Genomic DNA, 19,910 nt, shown 5'->3' with positions numbered 1-19,910 from the left:
ATATCAGAAACAAGACCTCAAAATGGCCGACACCATAAACGTGATGGGAGAGATGTTTGAAGTTGTAAATGCACTTGTGACGATTATAAGTGTCAGTCATCATTACTCAATTGGCCTATCATTGAAATGTGATTGTAAAGAGGTTTCAAATAGATACTATGGTAAATTCATGGATGACTGAAGACTGCCACTGTCAGTCCAGATACAGATCGAGTCGATACGATAGTTTGGATATACATGTCTTCGTTTTGTTCACAAGGATCGGTCGTAGCGAGAATGCAGTCAAACTCTCCTACTTTGCTAAGCGTATGCTAACACGCAGCGGTCAACGTTAAAGGGTTCAGATTCCGTTTGTATCCGTGCAAGGGAATTCCCAGGGGTTTTCCCAGGAATGTGGAAGTTTTCCGTATTCATATATGACTCGAGAGACTACACTATATAGTAGGCAACCCTTACTTTGAGGAAGGAATTGGGAGTGCCAAAGTGCCTAATCGAAAAGGCCCCAGGTACACAGTGTATATAAGACAAGCCCAGTCACCACGGTACACAGTGTATATAAGACAAGCCTAGCCACCACGGTACACAGTGTATAAGACTTGCCTAGCCACCACGGTACACAGTGTATATATGATAAGCCTAGCCACCACGGTACACAGTGTATATAAGACAAGCCTAGCCACCACGGTACACAGTGTATAAGACTTGCCTAGCCACCACGGTACACAGTGTATATAAGATAAGCCAAGCCACCACGGTACACAGTGTATAAGACTTGCCTAGCCACCACGGTACACAGTGTATATAAGATAAGCCAAGCCACCACGGTACACAGTGTATAAGACTTGCCTAGCCACCACGGTACACAGTGTATATAAGATAAGCCTAGCCACCACGGTACACAGTGTATATAAGATAAGCCTAGCCACCACGGTACACAGTGTATATAAGATAAGCCAAGCCACCACGGTACACAGTGTATATAAGACAAGCCTAGTCACCACGGTACACAGTGTATATAAGACAAGCCCAGTCACCACGGTACACAGTGTATATAAGACAAGCCTAGTCACCACGGTACACAGTGTATATAAGATAAGCCAAGCCACCACGGTACACAGTGTATATAAGACAAGCCTAGTCACCACGGTACACAGTGTATATAAGACAAGCCCAGTCACCACGGTACACAGTGTATATAAGACAAGCCAAGCCACCACGGTACACAGTGTATATAAGACAAGCCTAGTCACCACGGTACACAGTGTATATAAGACAAGCCCAGTCACCACGGTACACAGTGTATATAAGATAAGCCAAGCCACCACGGTACACAGTGTATATAAGATAAGCCAAGCCACCACGGTACACAGTGTATATAAGACAAGCCTAGCCACCACGGTACACAGTGTATAAGACTTGCCTAGCCACCACGGTACACAGTGTATATATGATAAGCCCAGCCACCACGGTACACAGTGTATATAAGATAAGCCAAGCCACCACGGTACACAGTGTATATAAGATAAGCCAAGCCACCACGGTACACAGTGTATATAAGACAAGCCCAGTCACCACGGTACACAGTGTATATAGGACAAGCCTAGCCACCACGGTACACAGTGTATATATGATAAGCCTAGCCACCAATGTAGACAGTGTATATAAGATAAGCCTAGCCACCACGGTACACAGTGTATATAAGATAAGCCTAGCCACCACGGTACACAGTGTATATAAGACAAGCCCAGTCACCACGGTACACAGTGTATATAGGACAAGCCTAGCCACCACGGTACACAGTGTATATATGATAAGCCTAGCCACCAATGTAGACAGTGTATATAAGATAAGCCTAGCCACCACGGTACACAGTGTATATATGATAAGCCTAGCCACCAATGTAGACAGTGTATATAAGATAAGCCTAGCCACCACTGTACACAGTGTATATATGATAAGCCCAGCCACCAATGTAGACAGTGTATATAAGATAAGCCTAGCCACCAATGTAGACAGTGTATATATGATAAGCCTAGCCACCAATGTAGACAGTGTATATATGATAAGCCTAGCCACCAATGTAGACAGTGTGCATATAGATAGGCGGGTAGCAGGGCTCATCAAGTATGTTTGGACCGAATGGCCACTCATAAAACAGCCATTAGTCAGAAAGGTGACCTTCGGACAATTATGGCACAGGCAGTTAACGATCTCTGGAAGCCTGGCAGCATCTATGATTGCAGGACATGACGAACATGTTCAGTTAGGCTTGAAGAAAGACGTCCATTTGTTACAACTGTTAAACTCTCCTAGAAATGACGACTTTCAGCACCAGGACTTGTCCATTTAGGTTCAGTCTTTTCTTTATGTTTTTCTAGACAGGGACACCTAAACGTATAATCATATAGATCTCCCGTGAAGTAATCTGGTGAGATTGAGGATTTTGGAACAATATGGTATTGCTTCCTTTTCACGTGTAGTGCCAACACCCTTCCAGTTTCGAAAGCGGTTGACACTATGTAATACTTCGAATGTCTTTACTGGACTTTGTACAATTTTACGCTTTAAATCTTTGTTTAGGATCAAGAAGCAAACTTAATATTCAGTTAATTGTCTACATTTGCCCATTAGCCCTCTATATTTATACAAAATTTATTTGAATATAGAGTAAATGAACTTTTGTTAGTTGCTTGCTTTTATTTATTTATTTTAGTTTTTTATGATTTTATTTCATTTTGGAGTACACAAACAATAAGTTTACAGAAATAGTTCACGTACAGTCTTAAACACATACAAGTTACAAAGTATATCTATAGATGATAACAAACTATTCTAGTGTCATATTGTTGGATTGTGCAAGTTCGTTGGTTTAAACGAATAGGTGGTGACAGAGAGACAAAATGTCATGAACTGTGTGTATTTACATATGATATATTTCTGTCGATGTAATATGAATCGGTTATTTCTTGTTATCTTTGTGGGAAATTTGGTATGGAATCGGAAATGTTTGATTTGAATATGTTTTGCTTTGTTTCAGTTATAATATGATTTAATACATCATTTCGTTTTTGTTGATATCCTAATAAAATTGTCAATTTTGAAAATTCTAGTTCTATTCCAGTTTTGTCTTTGATCCATTTTGTAAGGACGTTCAAGATATGTTTTACAGTTTTGCACTCAAAGAACATGTGCACTAAGGTTTGTTTTTCTCGTTTACAAATATTGCAAAGAAATGATTCTTTATGTATGTATAGTAACTCGTTTGTTGGTATAATTCTATGAATAATACTGTATTGGAACCATTTTGTTTTGAGGACACATTATATCTGTCGGGGTTACGATCAATCGCTTGCCATTTTTTTCCGTCAACTTAAGATCAAGATCTAGTTCCCATCTTCGAATGTATTTTTGGGATATCATATTGTTGTTGGAGTCTTGTGGTAGAGCGTCCGCCCGGAGAGCGGAAGGTCCAGGGTTCGATCCCGGGCCGCGTCATACAAAAAGACGTTAAAAGATTGTACTTGTTGTTACCCTGTCTGGCGCTCGGCATTAAGGGGCTAAAACAAGGACTGGTCGGCTCGGAGTCAGTATACTGTGTCTGAGTGGGGTATTCATGTTAAACTGCGGCATGGTATCTCAGTGAGCTAGCACTATAAATCGGCATCAGTCCGGACTAGTACAAGCAGCCACACACACACATACACGTGCATGCACGTCGCTATATAAGTGCAATAATCTTGGACGCGACGTTAAACCCAATTTCACCTCACCTCATATTGTTGGATACCTTATTCAATATATCATAAAATACCCTACATCCGACAACCCCCCCCCCCCCCCCCCATCTTCTAAGTTTTCAAGGAAATATGGTATTAAGGACAGATGTAACTTAGATGTTAGGGCTATACTCTTACGCTTAAAATATTGTTTTATTGCTTGGATAAGACTAGAATATTCCAGAAAATGTGTTTTACAGTCGTATACATGTTTTTTGTCTCAAAGATCTAGAAAATTTCCGTTCTCGTCTATCAAATCATTTACATGCTTAATACCTTTTCCTGGGTAATGTTTATGATATACCGAAGTGTTCCCGATTCTTATATTCGTATTTTGCCATAACGGTTGTGATAATATATCTTTTTCATCTTTGCTAGAATTTCCCTTTTTTCTATTAAGTTTACCAATGCACACAGAACATCTTTCCAGAAAGCATTGGTCCTATTATTAATAACCTTTACTGAAATATAGAATTGGCATTTTTTGCAGAAAATCAATTTGTGTTAGAGCTATATTATTAATCAAAAGAGTGGCAAGTTTAGACTGTGGATGTGAATGGAACAAACGTTTAATCCAAGATATCTTTTGAGCAATGATTGTATTTTTAATATCAGGCACTCTTTTACCTCCCTCCTCATAAGGTTTCATCATAATATTTCTACTGAATTTGTCTGGTTTATTTTTCCATATAAAACGAAAACAGGGTGTTTCGAGTTCTTTTATAAACTTTACACTTGGATTAGGTAGGGCTGAGAAAAGGTGGGTTAGTTTAGGTAAAATAAGACTTTTAAGTACAGTTTTTCTACCCAGTGGAGTTCATGATGATTTTAAAACTTTTAAGTTTGTCGTTGTAATTTCTTTCTACCATTTCTGCCAAATTGTGAGTAAAAATAATACCGAGAAGAGTAAAACTTTTTCTTGACCAATCAAAATTGCAACTTTTGCACAAAATTTATTCCAGCTATATGACGGCGGTCTGTAAGTAATCGAGTCTGGAACAGACAATCCAGTGATTGATATCGTGAGCATCGATCCACGCAATTGGGATACGATGACATACAACAGCCAAGTTAGCGAGCCTGACCATCAGATCCCGTTAGTCGCCTATGACGACAAGCATAGTCACCTTTAACGGGAAGCATGGGGGAACTAGTGATCAACTTCAACATTGACAGTGATGTATAACAAGAGGGATGGCTGCAACAGTAAAGCCTCCCTTTATGTCGAGCAATATACAACAGCTGCTCTAGCCTCTGGTGTCACAATGTTCGAGGCACAGTCGAGTATGCTCCTTCAAAGGGCATCATGCGAGTCTTGTTTACAAGTTCAAATGACAAGTTAACTTCCAAGGCCTTAGTGAAGCTTTCTGAAACGTGTATGGTAGACATGTTTATGGTTTTATCGTGTGAACAATGTGTTTAATGTGTTGTTCACCTTTTCGCTAACACCTGGTATCATCACTATTTCATAGTGATTCATAAACACAGGCTGATGATATGGTCGGAATGGTACAATTGACTCTTTTTAGCAGAGATGTCTAATGATTATGGAAAGGGTTTTGACACAGTTAGTCACAAACATGATATGGCGTTGGCGACAGGACTTGGCCTGCATTGAGACGTTGTAGTGTTCACTTCAAGGGTTCTTTATGTAAAATGTTCTTAGATGAAGTTTGCTTTCGTGACAATGGATGTCCTCTATAGTTAAATGGAACCTCAGTACGCTGTGCAATATTATCCATTGTTGTGTTCGTACTCGTGGGAAGATTCTATGTCAGTAGGGACGTGGTGTCTCCAAAGTGGTGATACCTATTACCTGCGTCACCTTCCCACTACACTAAGATGGCATAACTTAAAGACTGTTGAACGTTCTGTAAAACGAAACTCATTCCTCCACTCAAAGAACATTTCCGGTAGGGCTGGGACGAGTCCAAATTTACTACGTGGGAACCCACCCCCCTATTACCCGACCCTACCCGGGTACCCACTGTAGGTCTCAGGAGATGTCTCAACATGTCCGATTGGGAACATTTTTAGCACTGCCCTGGCAAAATGTATTCAGATATATGTATTAAACAATCTGGTCATTCATAACCTGAAGTTGTATTAAGTTATATCTTTATTCAACCATATGAAAAATGAGAAGGAATGGGTGCATTGTCAGAAAGAAATGCGAACATTAATGATTTGTAGTGTAACCATAGAGTTCTAGATAATTTTTATCATTTAACAATATATCACGTGACTAACCACGGGTCCGGGTAGCCCTGTGGATACCCGAGTCCTGCTCAGTACCCACCCGACCCGGGGACCCGAGGTACCCGTCCCAACCCTACATTCCGGCACATGCGAGACTCGGTCAGTCGCTTGACACGTAAGGCACACTGCGCATGTCTCGGGGGAGGGTTTCCATAGATATATCATTCACAATACAGATGATCCTCCTGCTTGCGTCGAAAAGAATGAACGTGCGTTTTAAGTTTCAATTTACATGAATGGGGTGTAAATGAAGATTAGAAACTGACATAAAAGAGTGATTTGCTCGTCCAACGGCGTGATGTATTTCCAAAACAGCCTCCCCTGGGAACCCGGTCAGATATCGCGTTATCATGAGCTGTCAACACGACTTTATACACAGATCGGGGGATTAATTAACCGAGCATGAAACCCGTTGTAGTCAATCAATACCCATTAGAAGCCGTCTCCCCCTGAAGCTTATATGCCTTCTGTAACGCGGCGCACGTTCTGACCACATGTCCCTGTCACTTTGCGCTGCGGTTCTTCTGTAGAGCGAGGGTCGTGATTGCCTTCTACTTGCTTTCTGATTGCATTACCGTGGAGTTACTCGGACGAAGCTCTTTCATAATACAGATGACTTTAACGTAGATCGAAATACTCACAATCTATCTCTACTGATACCGTCACATCGCTGTGTTCTATCTCTACTGATACCGGCACGACACTGTGTTCTATCTCTACTGATACCACCATGGCTACTGGCATGTATTGGTGCCCACCCGTGAAGATCCGGGGTAGAATAGGTCTTCAGCAAACCATGCTTGCTCTAAAAGGCGTAAGAGGCGACAAACGGGATCGGGTGGTCAGGCTCGATGACTTGGTTGATGCATGTCATCGATCCCAATTGTGTGGATCGCTGCTCATGTTATTAATCACTGGATTGTCTGGTACAGACTCGATTATTTACTGACCGCCGTCATATAGCTGGAATATTGCTGAGTGCGGCGTTAAACAACAAACCAACAAAACCAAGTGATACTGTCACAACGCTGTCTTCTATCTCTACTGATACCGTCACAACGCTGTCTTCTATCTCTACTGATACCATCACGACACTGTGTTCTAGCTGTAGTGATACCGTCACGACACTGTGTTCTAGCTGTAGCGATACTGTTACAACGCTGTTCTAGCTGTAGTGATACTGTCACGACACTGTGTTCTAGCTGTAGTGATACTGTTACAACGCTGTTCTAGCTGTAGTGATACCGTCATGACACTGTGTTCTAGCTGTAGTGATACTGTTACAACGCTGTTCTAGCTGTAGTGATAGCGTCACGACACTGTGTTCTAGCTGTAGTGATACTGTTACAACGCTGTTCTAGCTGTAGTGATACCGTCACGACACTGTGTTCTAGCTGTAGTGATAGCGTCACGACACTATGTTCTAGCTGTAGTGATAGCGTCACGACACTATATATGTTCTAGCTGTAGTGATAGCGTCACGACACTGTGTTCTAGCTGTAGTGATACTGTTACAACGCTGTTCTAGCTGTAGTGATAGCGTCACGACACTGTGTTCTAGCTGTAGTGATACCGTCGCGACACTGTGTTCTAGCTGTAGCGATACTGTTACAACGCTGTTCTAGCTGTAGTGATAGCGTCACGACACTGTGTTCTAGCTGTAGTGGTACTGTTACAACGCTGTTCTAGCTGTAGTGATAGCGTCACGACACTGTGTTCTAGCTGTAGTGATACTGTTACAACGCTGTTCTAGCTGTAGTGATACCGTCACGACACTGTGTTCTAGCTGTAGTGATACTTTTACAACGCTGTTCTAGCTGTAGTGATAGCGTCACGACACTGTGTTCTAGCTGTAGTGATACTGTTACAACGCTGTTCTAGCTGTAGTGATAGCGTCACGACACTGTGTTCTAGCTGTAGTGATACTGTTACAACGCTGTTCTAGCTGTAGTGATAGCGTCACGACACTGTGTTCTAGCTGTAGTGATACCGTCGCGACACTGTGTTCTATCAGTAGTGATACCGTCACGACACTGTGTTCTAGCTGTAGCGATACTGTTACAACGCTGTTCTAGCTGTAGTGATACCGTCACGACACTGTGTTCTAGCTGTAGTGATACTGTTACAACGCTGTTCTAGCTGTAGTGATAGCGTCACGACACTGTGTTCTAGCTGTAGTGATACTGTTACAACGCTGTTATAGCTGTAGTGATACTGTTACAACGCTGTTCTAGCTGTAGTGATAGCGTCACGACACTGTGTTCTAGCTGTAGTGATACTGTTACAACGCTGTTCTAGCTGTAGTGATAGCGTCACGACACTGTGTTCTAGCTGTAGTGATACCGTCGCGACACTGTGTTCTATCAGTAGTGATACCGTCACGACACTGTGTTCTAGCTATATTTATAACATCAAAACGCTCTGTTTCTGTAGTGATAACGCCCTTACGCTGAATTATATCCCTAATTGCTCCCTTATGTCAGATGATACAAACATAACATTACGTCATGACACGAACCCTATAAGGTCTATTTCGGATGTTACAAACCATATACGGTCTAAATCGGATGATACGAACGATCTACAATTTATATAAGACGACACAAGCCCTATAAAGTCTACCTCTGACGATACATACTCTCTAAGGTCTATCTTTGACGATACAGACTCCCTGGGGTCTATCTTTGATGATACAGACTCCCTGAGGTCTATCTCTGACGATACATACTCCCTGAGGTCTATCTCTGATGATACAGACTCTCTAAGGTCTATCTTTGATGATACAGACCCCTGGGGTCTATCTCTTATGATACAGACTCCCTGAGGTCTATCTTTGATGGTACATACTCCCTGAGGTTTATCTTTGATGATACAGACTACCTGATGTCTATCTTTGACGATACAGACTCCCTAAGGTCTATCTTTGATGATACAGACTCCCTAAGGTCTATCTTTGATGATACAGACTCCCTAAGGTCTGTATCTTATGATACAGACTCCCTGAGGTCTATCTTTGATGATACAGACTCCCTAAATACTATCTTTGATGATACAGACTCCCTAAGGTCTATCTTTGATGATACAGACTCCCTAAGGTCTATCTTTGATGATACAGACTCCCTGAGGTCTATCTTTGACGATACAGACTCCCTTGGGTCTATCTCTGATGATACAGACTCCCTGAGGTCTATCTTTGATGATACAGACTCCCTGAGGTCTATCTTTGATGATACAGACTCCCTAAGGTCTATCTTCGATGATACAGACTCCCTAAGGTCTATCTTTGATGATGCAGACTCCCTAAGGTCTGTCTCTTATGATAAAGACTCCCTGGGGTCTATCTTTGATGATACATACTCCCTGAGGTCTATCTTTGAGGGTACAGACTCCCTAAGGTCTATCTTTGATGATATAGACTCCCTAAGGTCTATCTTTGATGATACAGACTCCCTGGGGTCTATCTTTAATGATACAGATTCCCTGAGGTCTATCTCTGACGATACAGACTCCCTTGGGTCTATCTCTGACGATACAGACTCCCTAAGGTCTATCTTTGATGATACAGACTCCCTAAGGTCTATCTTTGATGATACAGACTCCCTAAGGTCTATCTTCGATGATACAGACTCCCTAAGGTCTATCTTTGATGATACAGACTCCCTGAGGTCTATCTTTGATGATACAGACTCCCTGAGGTCTATCTTTGATGATACAGACTCCCTGAGGTCTATCTTTGACGATACAGACTCCCTGAGGTCTATCTTTGATGATACAGACTCCCTGAGGTCTATCTTTGATGATACAGACTCCCTGAGGTCTATCTTTGATGATACAGACTCCCTAAATACTATCTTTGATGATACAGACTCCCTAAGGTCTATCTTTGATGATACAGACTCCCTGAGGTCTATCTTTGATGATACAGACTCCCTGAGGTCTATCTTTGATGATACATACTCTCTTAGGTCTATCTTTGATGATACAGACTCCCTGAGGTCTATCTTTGATGATACAGACTCCCTGAGGTCTATCTTTGATGATACAGATTCCCTGGGGTTTATCTTTGATGATACAGACCCCTGAGGTCTATCTTTGATGATACAGACTCTCTAAGGTCTATCTTTGATGATACAGACCCCTGAGGTCTCTCTTTGATGATACAGACCCATAAGATCTATCTCTTATGATACATACTCCCTGAGGTCGATCTTTGATGATACAGACTCCCTGATGTCTATCTCTGATGACACAACCCCTATAAGGTATATCTGTGATGATACAAACCCTATGAGGTCTTTCTCTGATGATACAGCCCCTATGAGGTCTATCTCTGATGACACAAACCCTATAAGGTCTATCTCTGATGACACAAACCCTATAAGGTCTATCTCTGACTATACAAACCCTATGAGGTCTATCTCTGATGATACAAACCCTATGAGGTCTATCTCTGACTAAACAAACCCTATGAGGTCTATCTCTGATGATACAAATCCTATGAGATCTATCTCTGATGATACAAACCCTATGAGGTCTATCTCTGATGATACAAACCCTATGAGGTCTATCTGATGATACAAACTCTATAAAAACTATCTCTGATGATACATGTTTAGTGAATTAGGGCCTAACAGTATATATTGTTGCAGCTGAAATAACGCAAGCCGCAGACGTTGACGACCTGTCATTGTTGCTACCTGTCGACATTCTCGTGTTAAAAACATCAGACAGAGTTTTTGGTCATAACATCCGCAGGGATCACTAAAGGCTTCAATGAAACAGACGGGGTTGCCACGATACAGTAACTTTCCGTAAAGGCCGAACAGTCTCGATATGCTCACATTTGTTAGCGTGAATGCTCTGACTCTATAGTTTTGTATGTTGCAGGATTCGGGATGACAACCCCACAGACTGTTCCCGGGAAGGTCGTGCTCATATTCTACGGATTTTTCGGTTGTGCGGGAGCTATATTGTTCTTCAATTTGTTCCTGGAGAGAATCATCACGTTCCTAGCCTACATACTGCGAGCTATACATGAGCGTGAGTTGAAACGGAAAGGTCTCATGAACGACTCACGGGACTCCAAAGACCGACGATCGTCACAGATATCCGAGGATGAAAATCTTGATTCATGGAAACCTTCTGTTTACTGGGTCATGCTTATTCTACTGTTGGGGGCGGGGATTGTCGCCTGTTGTGCCTCGGCTATGTACTATCCCGTGGAAGATTGGTCTTATTTTGAGGCTATGTACTTCTGTTTTGTAACCTTTGCTACTATAGGATTCGGTGATTATGTAGTAAGCCAAAAAGCCAACTACGTGAATGTCCACTTCTACCGTTTAGGCAACTTCATTTTCATTGTGATTGGGTGTTGTTGCATATACAGTTTATTCAATGTGACTTCGATTGTGATAAAACAGTTTCTAAACTGGTTGTTGCGCAGGTTGAACTGCCAGTGTCAAGTCCGAAAACCGACTAGAACCCGTCGTAATGCAATCACCCCAGGACACCTACACCGTGGAACTAAGCCCCCTCCAGTAACTGTGGCAGACCCAGATGGGGATAGTGACTCAGAATACAGACGTAACTCGGGGGAAATGATATCAATGAGGGATTTCTTGCAGGCCAACAAGATATCTTTGGCAATGATGCAAAAACAGTTATGGGAAACCTCGCAGCGAGGCGGGAACAGTTCTAGCGGGTTCCAAGGCGGTGTGGGGCCTCTAGCAATTCTCAACCGGAAGTTGGGACAGGATGAAATTTGATCCCGGTGTATGACGGGAAATGTAATTTTCCATCCCTCAGTGCCCTATTTATAAGTGTGACAGTTACATACATGCATATATATGCATGCTATTTTTTTTAATTTTAACTTTTGTTAATCACGACCACTCTTTGTATTGAGTTTTGCTGTCACAAGTCCCATACTTCATTCTTGCGTTGGCGCTCCTTGGGAAGTGTGATGCAACAAGCACATTGTCGGAGCAGACTGTTGATTAATTTCTTCACATTCATATTAGTCGTTCCCCCATTTCTTGTTGCAACACAATAACCCCAATGTACATACACATAGTTGACGTAAGTGCAAGACAATATAACGCAATTATATAACTTATCCCTTGATTGGGTCTCAACTTTTCTAATCCTAATTTCAATATGATCGCCACGGTAATTTATGCAAGTGTCCGTGTGGACTTAGAGATGTAGAAACTGTGTGGTGGGTCTGAAGATATATTTTGACGTTTCTATCCGTTAATATCCTTTTCCTTCTCACATCCGATTTTTTGTATTACTGTGTTATCATATAATGGTCATTTCTAGAGTCATCAGTTATAACCAAGTTGTTTCTACATCCAGTTATACAACATCTTCCAGAGGCAAGGGGAGTTAACTGACTTTTATAGTTAGTTAACGCCCTTGCCTCGGGAAGATGGTTATACAACATAAAAAGGTCAAGTTTCAAGATGATTCATTTAGCACACCAGTTTCCCTGCAGTTAAAATAGTTTATAAACTATGAGGATTATTTAAGACGAATTACTACTAAACACATAAACGATATAACTTGTTAGATTTCGATGCAGATCCAAAAATTGAGAATTAGAACTTAGAATTAAGTGTACCTCGCAAGCAAAGAAAATGTAAGCTTGTCATACTTGTGTCATCAGTTTAATATTTTGTTGGTATGTCCAGCTTATCATCATATAAGAAAGATGTATCTCACTAATATATTCAAGTCCCAGGATGAACATTGTTAATCAATTATTGTCATCCAATAAAAAATATGTGTATCACTAAGTTTCTCTTCTATGGTAAGGTAAGCCGTTTGTAACAAACTCTCTTTGTAATTAAAACTTATATGGCTTAACTTGCAAATGTCCAATAAAGCCTGTTGCATATATATAACGAAATAAATAGAATACAATAGACGTATGTATCTGAATCTTTATGAGTAAGATATCCCCATTGGTTGGGATTCCGATCTCCAACATGGCCGCCACGGAAGCCATGTTGAGAAGGGCGTTTTGGGTCATCGATATGTTTATATATTTATGTGCAAATTATGTTCATCGTAAGTCTATGTTAAAATATTGGAGTTAGCATCATCCTCGTGCTTTCGTTGTAGCAGCGTAGTCATTTTTATACAATAATTTGGACTGTTACATCGCAGTTTTTGAAGAGATCTTTACTAAGTTTTGTATGAAGCTGGTCTGAACATACATCTGCCATTTCTATGTATCTATATATGCTTGTTGTTGGTCTCATTTTCACCACGTAAACGTTTTAATTTTCTACAACCACTGGATTAAAGAATCTGAAGCTACACATGGCAGATGGTGTCGACACTCATCTAGAACTGATCCATTCAGTGTGCATGTTATGTAGTGGCTTGCATCCTGTTGCATCCTACATATCAATGTGGTTTCAAAGTGTTTCAAATAGCGAAGTAGGAAAAGGGCCCGTTTTGCCCATTGGAAATGTCAAATGTAAGAAACTTTGAAAAATGAGTATGGAAATTATGAGACTGTCAGTGGCGGACTCATAGCTTATGTCTTTCTTACACGATTCTGTACAAGGTTTTGCTCATGTCCAAAATATTAGAAAACCAATTCCTGAAAACCTCTGAAATTAGCCCTTCCGATACATTTTAGCATCACCTATAAATGTGTTTAAATAAGTAAACACAACATGGAAGTGGTACTCAATAGAAGTTTCATTTTCTTTGGAATGAATACATCTGATAGCTATACAGATTTGTAGAGGCTTTGCTAAATTTTTATTATTACCGATCATGTAGTCCAATAGTTGCCTGTATCAAACTTTGTCCCTTTTCGTACATTTCGTACTCCAGGGCCCCGTTCCTCAAAGCGATCTTAGCGCTAAGGTGATCGTAAGTCCCATACTTTAACATAGGCTTACAATCATCGTAGCGCTTAGATCGCTTTGAGGAACGGGGCCTAGAACAATTAAATTCCCCTAGCTTTCACGACCCTGTTCTAACGTTCTAATACGAAAGTTTTCTCATTGAAAACAATGATTTATTCGATTTTCACTCTTTTTATCTTCTGAAAGCTGAGCAACATGAGAAATATTCTGTGATACCACACATGTTTCCAGGTGTTAGTAGTTATACAGCTGCATGTCGACACATCTATCTGAATGTCGAACATGGGTCTGCACCATAGGTAACATATACGGGATAGCATCCGCACAGTAAAGGCTGAAAACACCGAAACAGGCATCCTCGCCAGTGTGTGAAATCATCTGTCTCAGACAGCTTGAAATTCCGGGTTGGAAATGGTCTAACAACCCATACTTGTCTCCCCCCGTGAAGATCCGGCTTAGAATTGATCTTCAACAACCCACCTATGCTTGTCTAACCCCGTGAAGATCCAGATTAGAACCGGTCTTCAACAACCCATGCTTGTCTTCCCCCGTGAAGATCCAGGTTATAATCGGTCTTCATCAACCTATAATTATCGTAAGAGACGACTAACGGGATCGGATGGCCAGGCTCACTGACTTGGTTGATGAATGTCATCGTATCCCAATTGTGTAGATCGATGCTAATGATGTCAGTCACTGCATTGTCTGGTCCAGACCGCCGCCATACAAGTCTTTGTCTTTGACGGGATGACACTCAGGGGAGTCACATCTATAGACGACTAACTTGTTATTTACTGCGTGTGGGATTAATGGATAGACTGAAATAGACAATAATGACCAATGGCATCCAAAGAAGACATGAAGGGTTGCCCACATTTCCCTTAATCAGGTGGCCATACAACGCCCCACCGTCCACGGTTTTCTGTCGTCATGACTCCTACTAATAAGCCGTATAATACAGCCATGCTGCTGCCACGGACGAAGCCTTGTTACCGGCAAGCTATCACCCTAACTCTGAAAGGTTTCCAGCTTTCATGTATGCTCCCTGGCTTTGAGGGTTGTGCGTTGCAACAGCTCGTCCACACCATGTCCACATGTTGTGATAAGAAATGCCAAATCGCACCACCCCTCTGTAAATGCTTCCCGTCGCTGACAGACAAATCAGTTTCTTGTCTCATTCCATCTTGAGCCCTCGTGACCTTTCTTTAACTACGGTGCAATTGTCATCTCAAGGATTATCAGTACTCGTTGAAAATTTGCTTTGTCCTCATTTGCAGCGTGTTTCTTAACGACGTCCCCGTTCCATTTGCCGCAATCACCAAAATTTGAATTTTCGCTGAAATCCGTGCTATGATCATTACTGCCGCGCTGCGACCTCATTCCCCATAATGTGGTTACCCGAACAATCAAGCCGCTGGCAGTACTGATTCCTGTTTATTTGGCTACTTAGTCACAGAGCGTACAGAAGACATTTGGACAAATACGTTTTTCTGAATAATAGCACTTCCTGGAGAAGCTGGAAAATATAGGGCAATTAACGCAGTGAGTAGTTTAACACGTGGTATAACTTTTTGTCCTAATGGGACACTATAAAAGACGGGAAGGGACACACTCACGTTTCACACATGCTGTAATGACATAATATGGTGGAACTTTCCCCATTTCGGCACTGGTTTTCCAAACATTCACAGTGGTTCATAATACTAAAACGAGTTTAAGGACCACCCGATGCTTTGTTATTACTATAGTTAATCTGTCATGGCAGATGGCATGTATTATTATTAATATACAGTTTCATCACATGACAGACTAACTATAGTTATATGAAGGAATCGGGGATCCTTAACTTCTCTTGAGTAGTATATACAGCTTTGCTACCAGAACACTGTGATTTTGTATTAATACATAAAGGGAGAGTACGACGACACAAAAATATACTTTCAAGGTGATCCAGACTTAGAGTGTGTGTAGTTATTGTCAACATGTGGCGAAAGTAAGACATTCTTGGGTACAAATGTAGGGCAGACAGGTCGTTCATTGACGCTCATACATGTACTAGGATGCTTACTGTTTCCATTTCCACCATCCTGAAAGTGAAAATGTGGGATGCCTGACATTACTTTCTGCAATCACATCTTGTACAATACTGGTGAATGTTTCCTGACTCAAAGGTGTATCTGAACTGAGATTTGTACAGCATTTTGTATTAAACTAATTTCGTAATATATTTGTCTCATGTTGTTTATCTTGGTCTTTCATGATGATGTCATAACCCACATATTGTCATTACCCACATGCTGTCATTACCCACATGCTGTCACTACCCACGTCATTACCCACATGCTGTCATTACCCACATGCTGTCATAACCCACGTCATTACCCACATGCTGTCACTACCCACATACTGTCATTACCCACATGCTGTCATCACCCACATGCTGTCACTACCCACATGCTGTCACTACCCACATGCTGTCATCACCCACATGCTGTCACTACCCACATGCTGTCACTACCCACATGCTGTCACTACCCACATGCTGTCATTACTGTCACTACCCACATGCTGTCATTACCCACATGCTGTCATTACCCACATGCTGTCATTACCCACGTCATTACCAACATGCTGTCACTACCCACATACTGTCATTACCCACATGCTGTCACTACCTACATGCTGTCATTACCCACATGCTGTCATTACCCACATGCTGACATTACCCACGTCATTACCCACATGCTGTCATTACCCACATGCTGTCATTACCCACATGCTGTCATTACTCACATGCTGTCACTACCGACGTCATTACCCACATGCTGTCATTACCCACGTCATTACCCACATGCCGTCATTACCAACATGCTGTCATTACCCACATTCTGTCATTACCCATATGCTGTAATTACCCACATGCTATCACTACCCACATGCTGTCATTACCCACATTCTGTTATTACCCACATGCTGTCACTACCCACATGATGTCACTATCCACATGATGTCACTACCCACATGCTGTCATTACCCACATGCTGTCACTACACACATACTGTCATTACCCACATGCTGTCACTACCCACATGCTGTCACTACCCACATGCCGTCACTACCCACATGCTGTCACTACCCACATACTGTCATTACCCACATGCTGTCACTACCCACATGCTGTCACTACCCACATGCTGTCATTACCCGTATGCTGTCACTACCCACATGCTGTCATTACTCACATGCTGTCCGGAAGATTCTATCATGAACAGGCCTCAGCTCAGAAATGAGAGAGTTAGTTTAACGCCGAGGTATGGCGCTTACAAACCTAGACACATAATCGAACCGGAATTCGAACCCACGTTCATAGGTTTCTCACTGCCCAAGGGACATAGCAAATTGCGGCGCCTGAGGCTAATAGGTTACCCGCATGCTGTCATTACCCACGTCATTACCCACATGCTGTCACTACCCATATGCTGTCATTACCCACATGCTGTCATTACCCACATGCTGTCATTACCCACATGCTGACATTACCCACGTCATTACCCACATACTGTCACTACCCACATGCTGTCATTACCCACATGCTGTCATTACTCACATGCTGTCACTACCGACGTCATTACCCACATGCTGTCATTACCCATGTCATTACCCACATGCTGTCATTACCCACATTCCGTCATTACCCACATGCTGTTATTACCCACGTCATTACCCACATGCTATCACTACCAACATGCTGTCATTACCCACATGCTGTCACTACACACCTGCTATCATCACCCACATGCTGTCACTACCCACATGCCGTCACTACCCACATGCTGTCACTACCCACATACTGTCATTACCCACATGCTGTCACTACCCACATGCTGTCACTACCCACATGCTGTCATTACCCGTATGCTGTCACTACCCACATGCTGTCATTACTCACATGCTGTCCGGAAGATTCTATCATGAACAGGCCTCAGCTCAGAAATGAGAGAGTTAGTTTAACGCCGAGCACGGGTATGGCGCTTACAAACCTAGAAACATAATCGAACCGGAATTCGAACCCACGTTCATAGGTTTCTCACTGCCCAAGGGACATAGCAAATTGCGGCGCCTGAGGCTAATAGGTTACCCGTGCCACCAGCTCCGAAATATCGCAGGAGATACATTTCCACCCAGCGTGTCATATCATGTTCTACTTCTCGAACAAGAGCCATTAGTGAATGTGCCACACGCTGTTTATAGCTCGTTTACTTTCGGCCCATATGGATCAGACATGATATCAAAATTATAAAATTACTGCTGCACAATATTAAACACAGGATATAATTGGAATTGTTTAATATTGATGATATTTCAGTCATTAAGTTCGGTTCGAAAGGGGGACAACGCCAATGTGTCATTATTCACTCATCGAATGGAAATGTTACACGAAAATTGCGGCGCCTGAGACTAATAGGTTACCCGTGCCACCAGCTCCGAAATATCGCAGGAGATACATTTGCACCCAGCGTGTCATATCTGCAACTTGTATATACAACACAAGGCAATTTAACTTATGATGACACATTGTATGTAACCGACATCAATCTTCCCTTCAGTTAGTGTATACGTTATACATAGAAAGCATTATAATTATTAGTTAGTGCATCAGACTGATTTTACGAAAGGCGTGTCACAAATGTTCTACTTCCCGAACAAGAGCCATTAGTGAATGTGCCACACGCTGTTTATAGCTCGTTTACTTTCGGCCCATATGGATCAGACATGATAGTAAAATAATAATTACTGCTGCACAATGGTTAACACAGGATATAATTGGAATTGTTTAACATTGATGATATTTCAGTCATTAAGTTCGGTTCGAAAGGGGGACAACATCAATGTGTCATTATTCACTCATCGAATGGAAATGTTACACGCATGTCTCCAGGGAACAGTAGCAACTCACCGCAGTGTAACTCAAATAAATATTCCCATGGGCACCTTCTTATCAATTTCAATTTCCGTGTCATGGACAGGGTTGTCACTGGTCCTGCTCCCGTTTGTGTAGTGAAGAAACAAGAGGTGCAAGTGCAACAATCCTAAACAGGCTAGACTATAAAACCAGCACTTGTCCGAACGAGTAAAACGCACGAACGCACACACGCACGCACGCACGCACGCACGCACGCACGCACGTTATGTAAGTCAAATAATCTAAAACAAGACGTTAAACCCCATGTCCCGTGTAAACCTCACCAGTAACGTTATCTGCATCGGCCACCGTTGCTACCTGGAGAGGTGAAGAAATACCCTATGCATTAACAGGTAAACGATTTGGAAAGTCGAGAGGATAACAATTCAAAGATAAGTAGAACGGCGCTTTTGAAGGCCAACGCAAGCATGAGAGATGACAGCTACGTCTCCACCACCGGTGCTCTAGTATAAGAGTAACAACGGGTCTTTGCATCTATATGTGGTGAGGTGTCGGGTGGTGGGTGGGACTGCTTCGCAGCCCACTATACAAAACAACATTCGACTCAGTGACCAAAGTAAACCCCACAAAGGCTTCAATTATTATGTGGGTTTTTTTTATCTAAAAGGTGCATTGATTGTCTTCCCTGGGGAAAAGCACAATAGAGACTAACAGAATTTGCCAATCGACATCAGGAGAAGCATTCCTTTGGTCAATTTGCCTGAATCTCATCTAGCGTGACCGGGGCGGCACGGTGTGGTGATGGCGGTAATCAAAGCGCCCCCGGGATTCCTCAGACTGTCTTCACACCAGACCATGTATGTAAATCCTATCATGTAGAACTGATGCATTTACTCATTGATAGATCCTATAAACACATTGTGGGAGCGGGATACAATGTCTCATCTGTCAGCGCTCATCAGCAGGCCGCGCCAATTCAAGCCGGTCATGGTGCCAGCTGTTTGGCGCGGTTCATACAGAAATACTAAATCTGAACCAAAGAACGTCTCCCGAGAACCAATGTGT

General features: G+C 42.1%; 1 protein-coding gene across 1 annotated transcript in view; it reads left to right on the top strand.

Annotated features, from left to right (window-relative positions):
* Window positions 1-16,146, top strand: part of LOC124141971 (potassium channel subfamily K member 12-like) — a 70,416-nt gene extending 54,270 nt beyond the window's left edge. Inside the window, exon 2 of the mRNA XM_046510178.2 lies at window positions 10,923-16,146. Within this exon, the coding sequence (XP_046366134.1) occupies window positions 10,923-11,800 (878 nt within the window). The 3' untranslated portion in view covers window positions 11,801-16,146. The remainder of the gene's footprint in view (window positions 1-10,922) is intronic.
* Window positions 16,147-19,910: the final 3,764 nt, after the last annotated feature.

This window comes from Haliotis rufescens, unplaced genomic scaffold (assembly GCF_023055435.1).
Source record: "Haliotis rufescens isolate VD_foot unplaced genomic scaffold, xgHalRufe1.0.p SCAF_3, whole genome shotgun sequence".
NCBI lineage: Eukaryota > Metazoa > Mollusca > Gastropoda > Lepetellida > Haliotidae > Haliotis > Haliotis rufescens.
The sequence above is the reverse complement of the archived record's forward strand: the minus strand, read 5'-3'. Positions and strand labels throughout refer to the sequence as shown.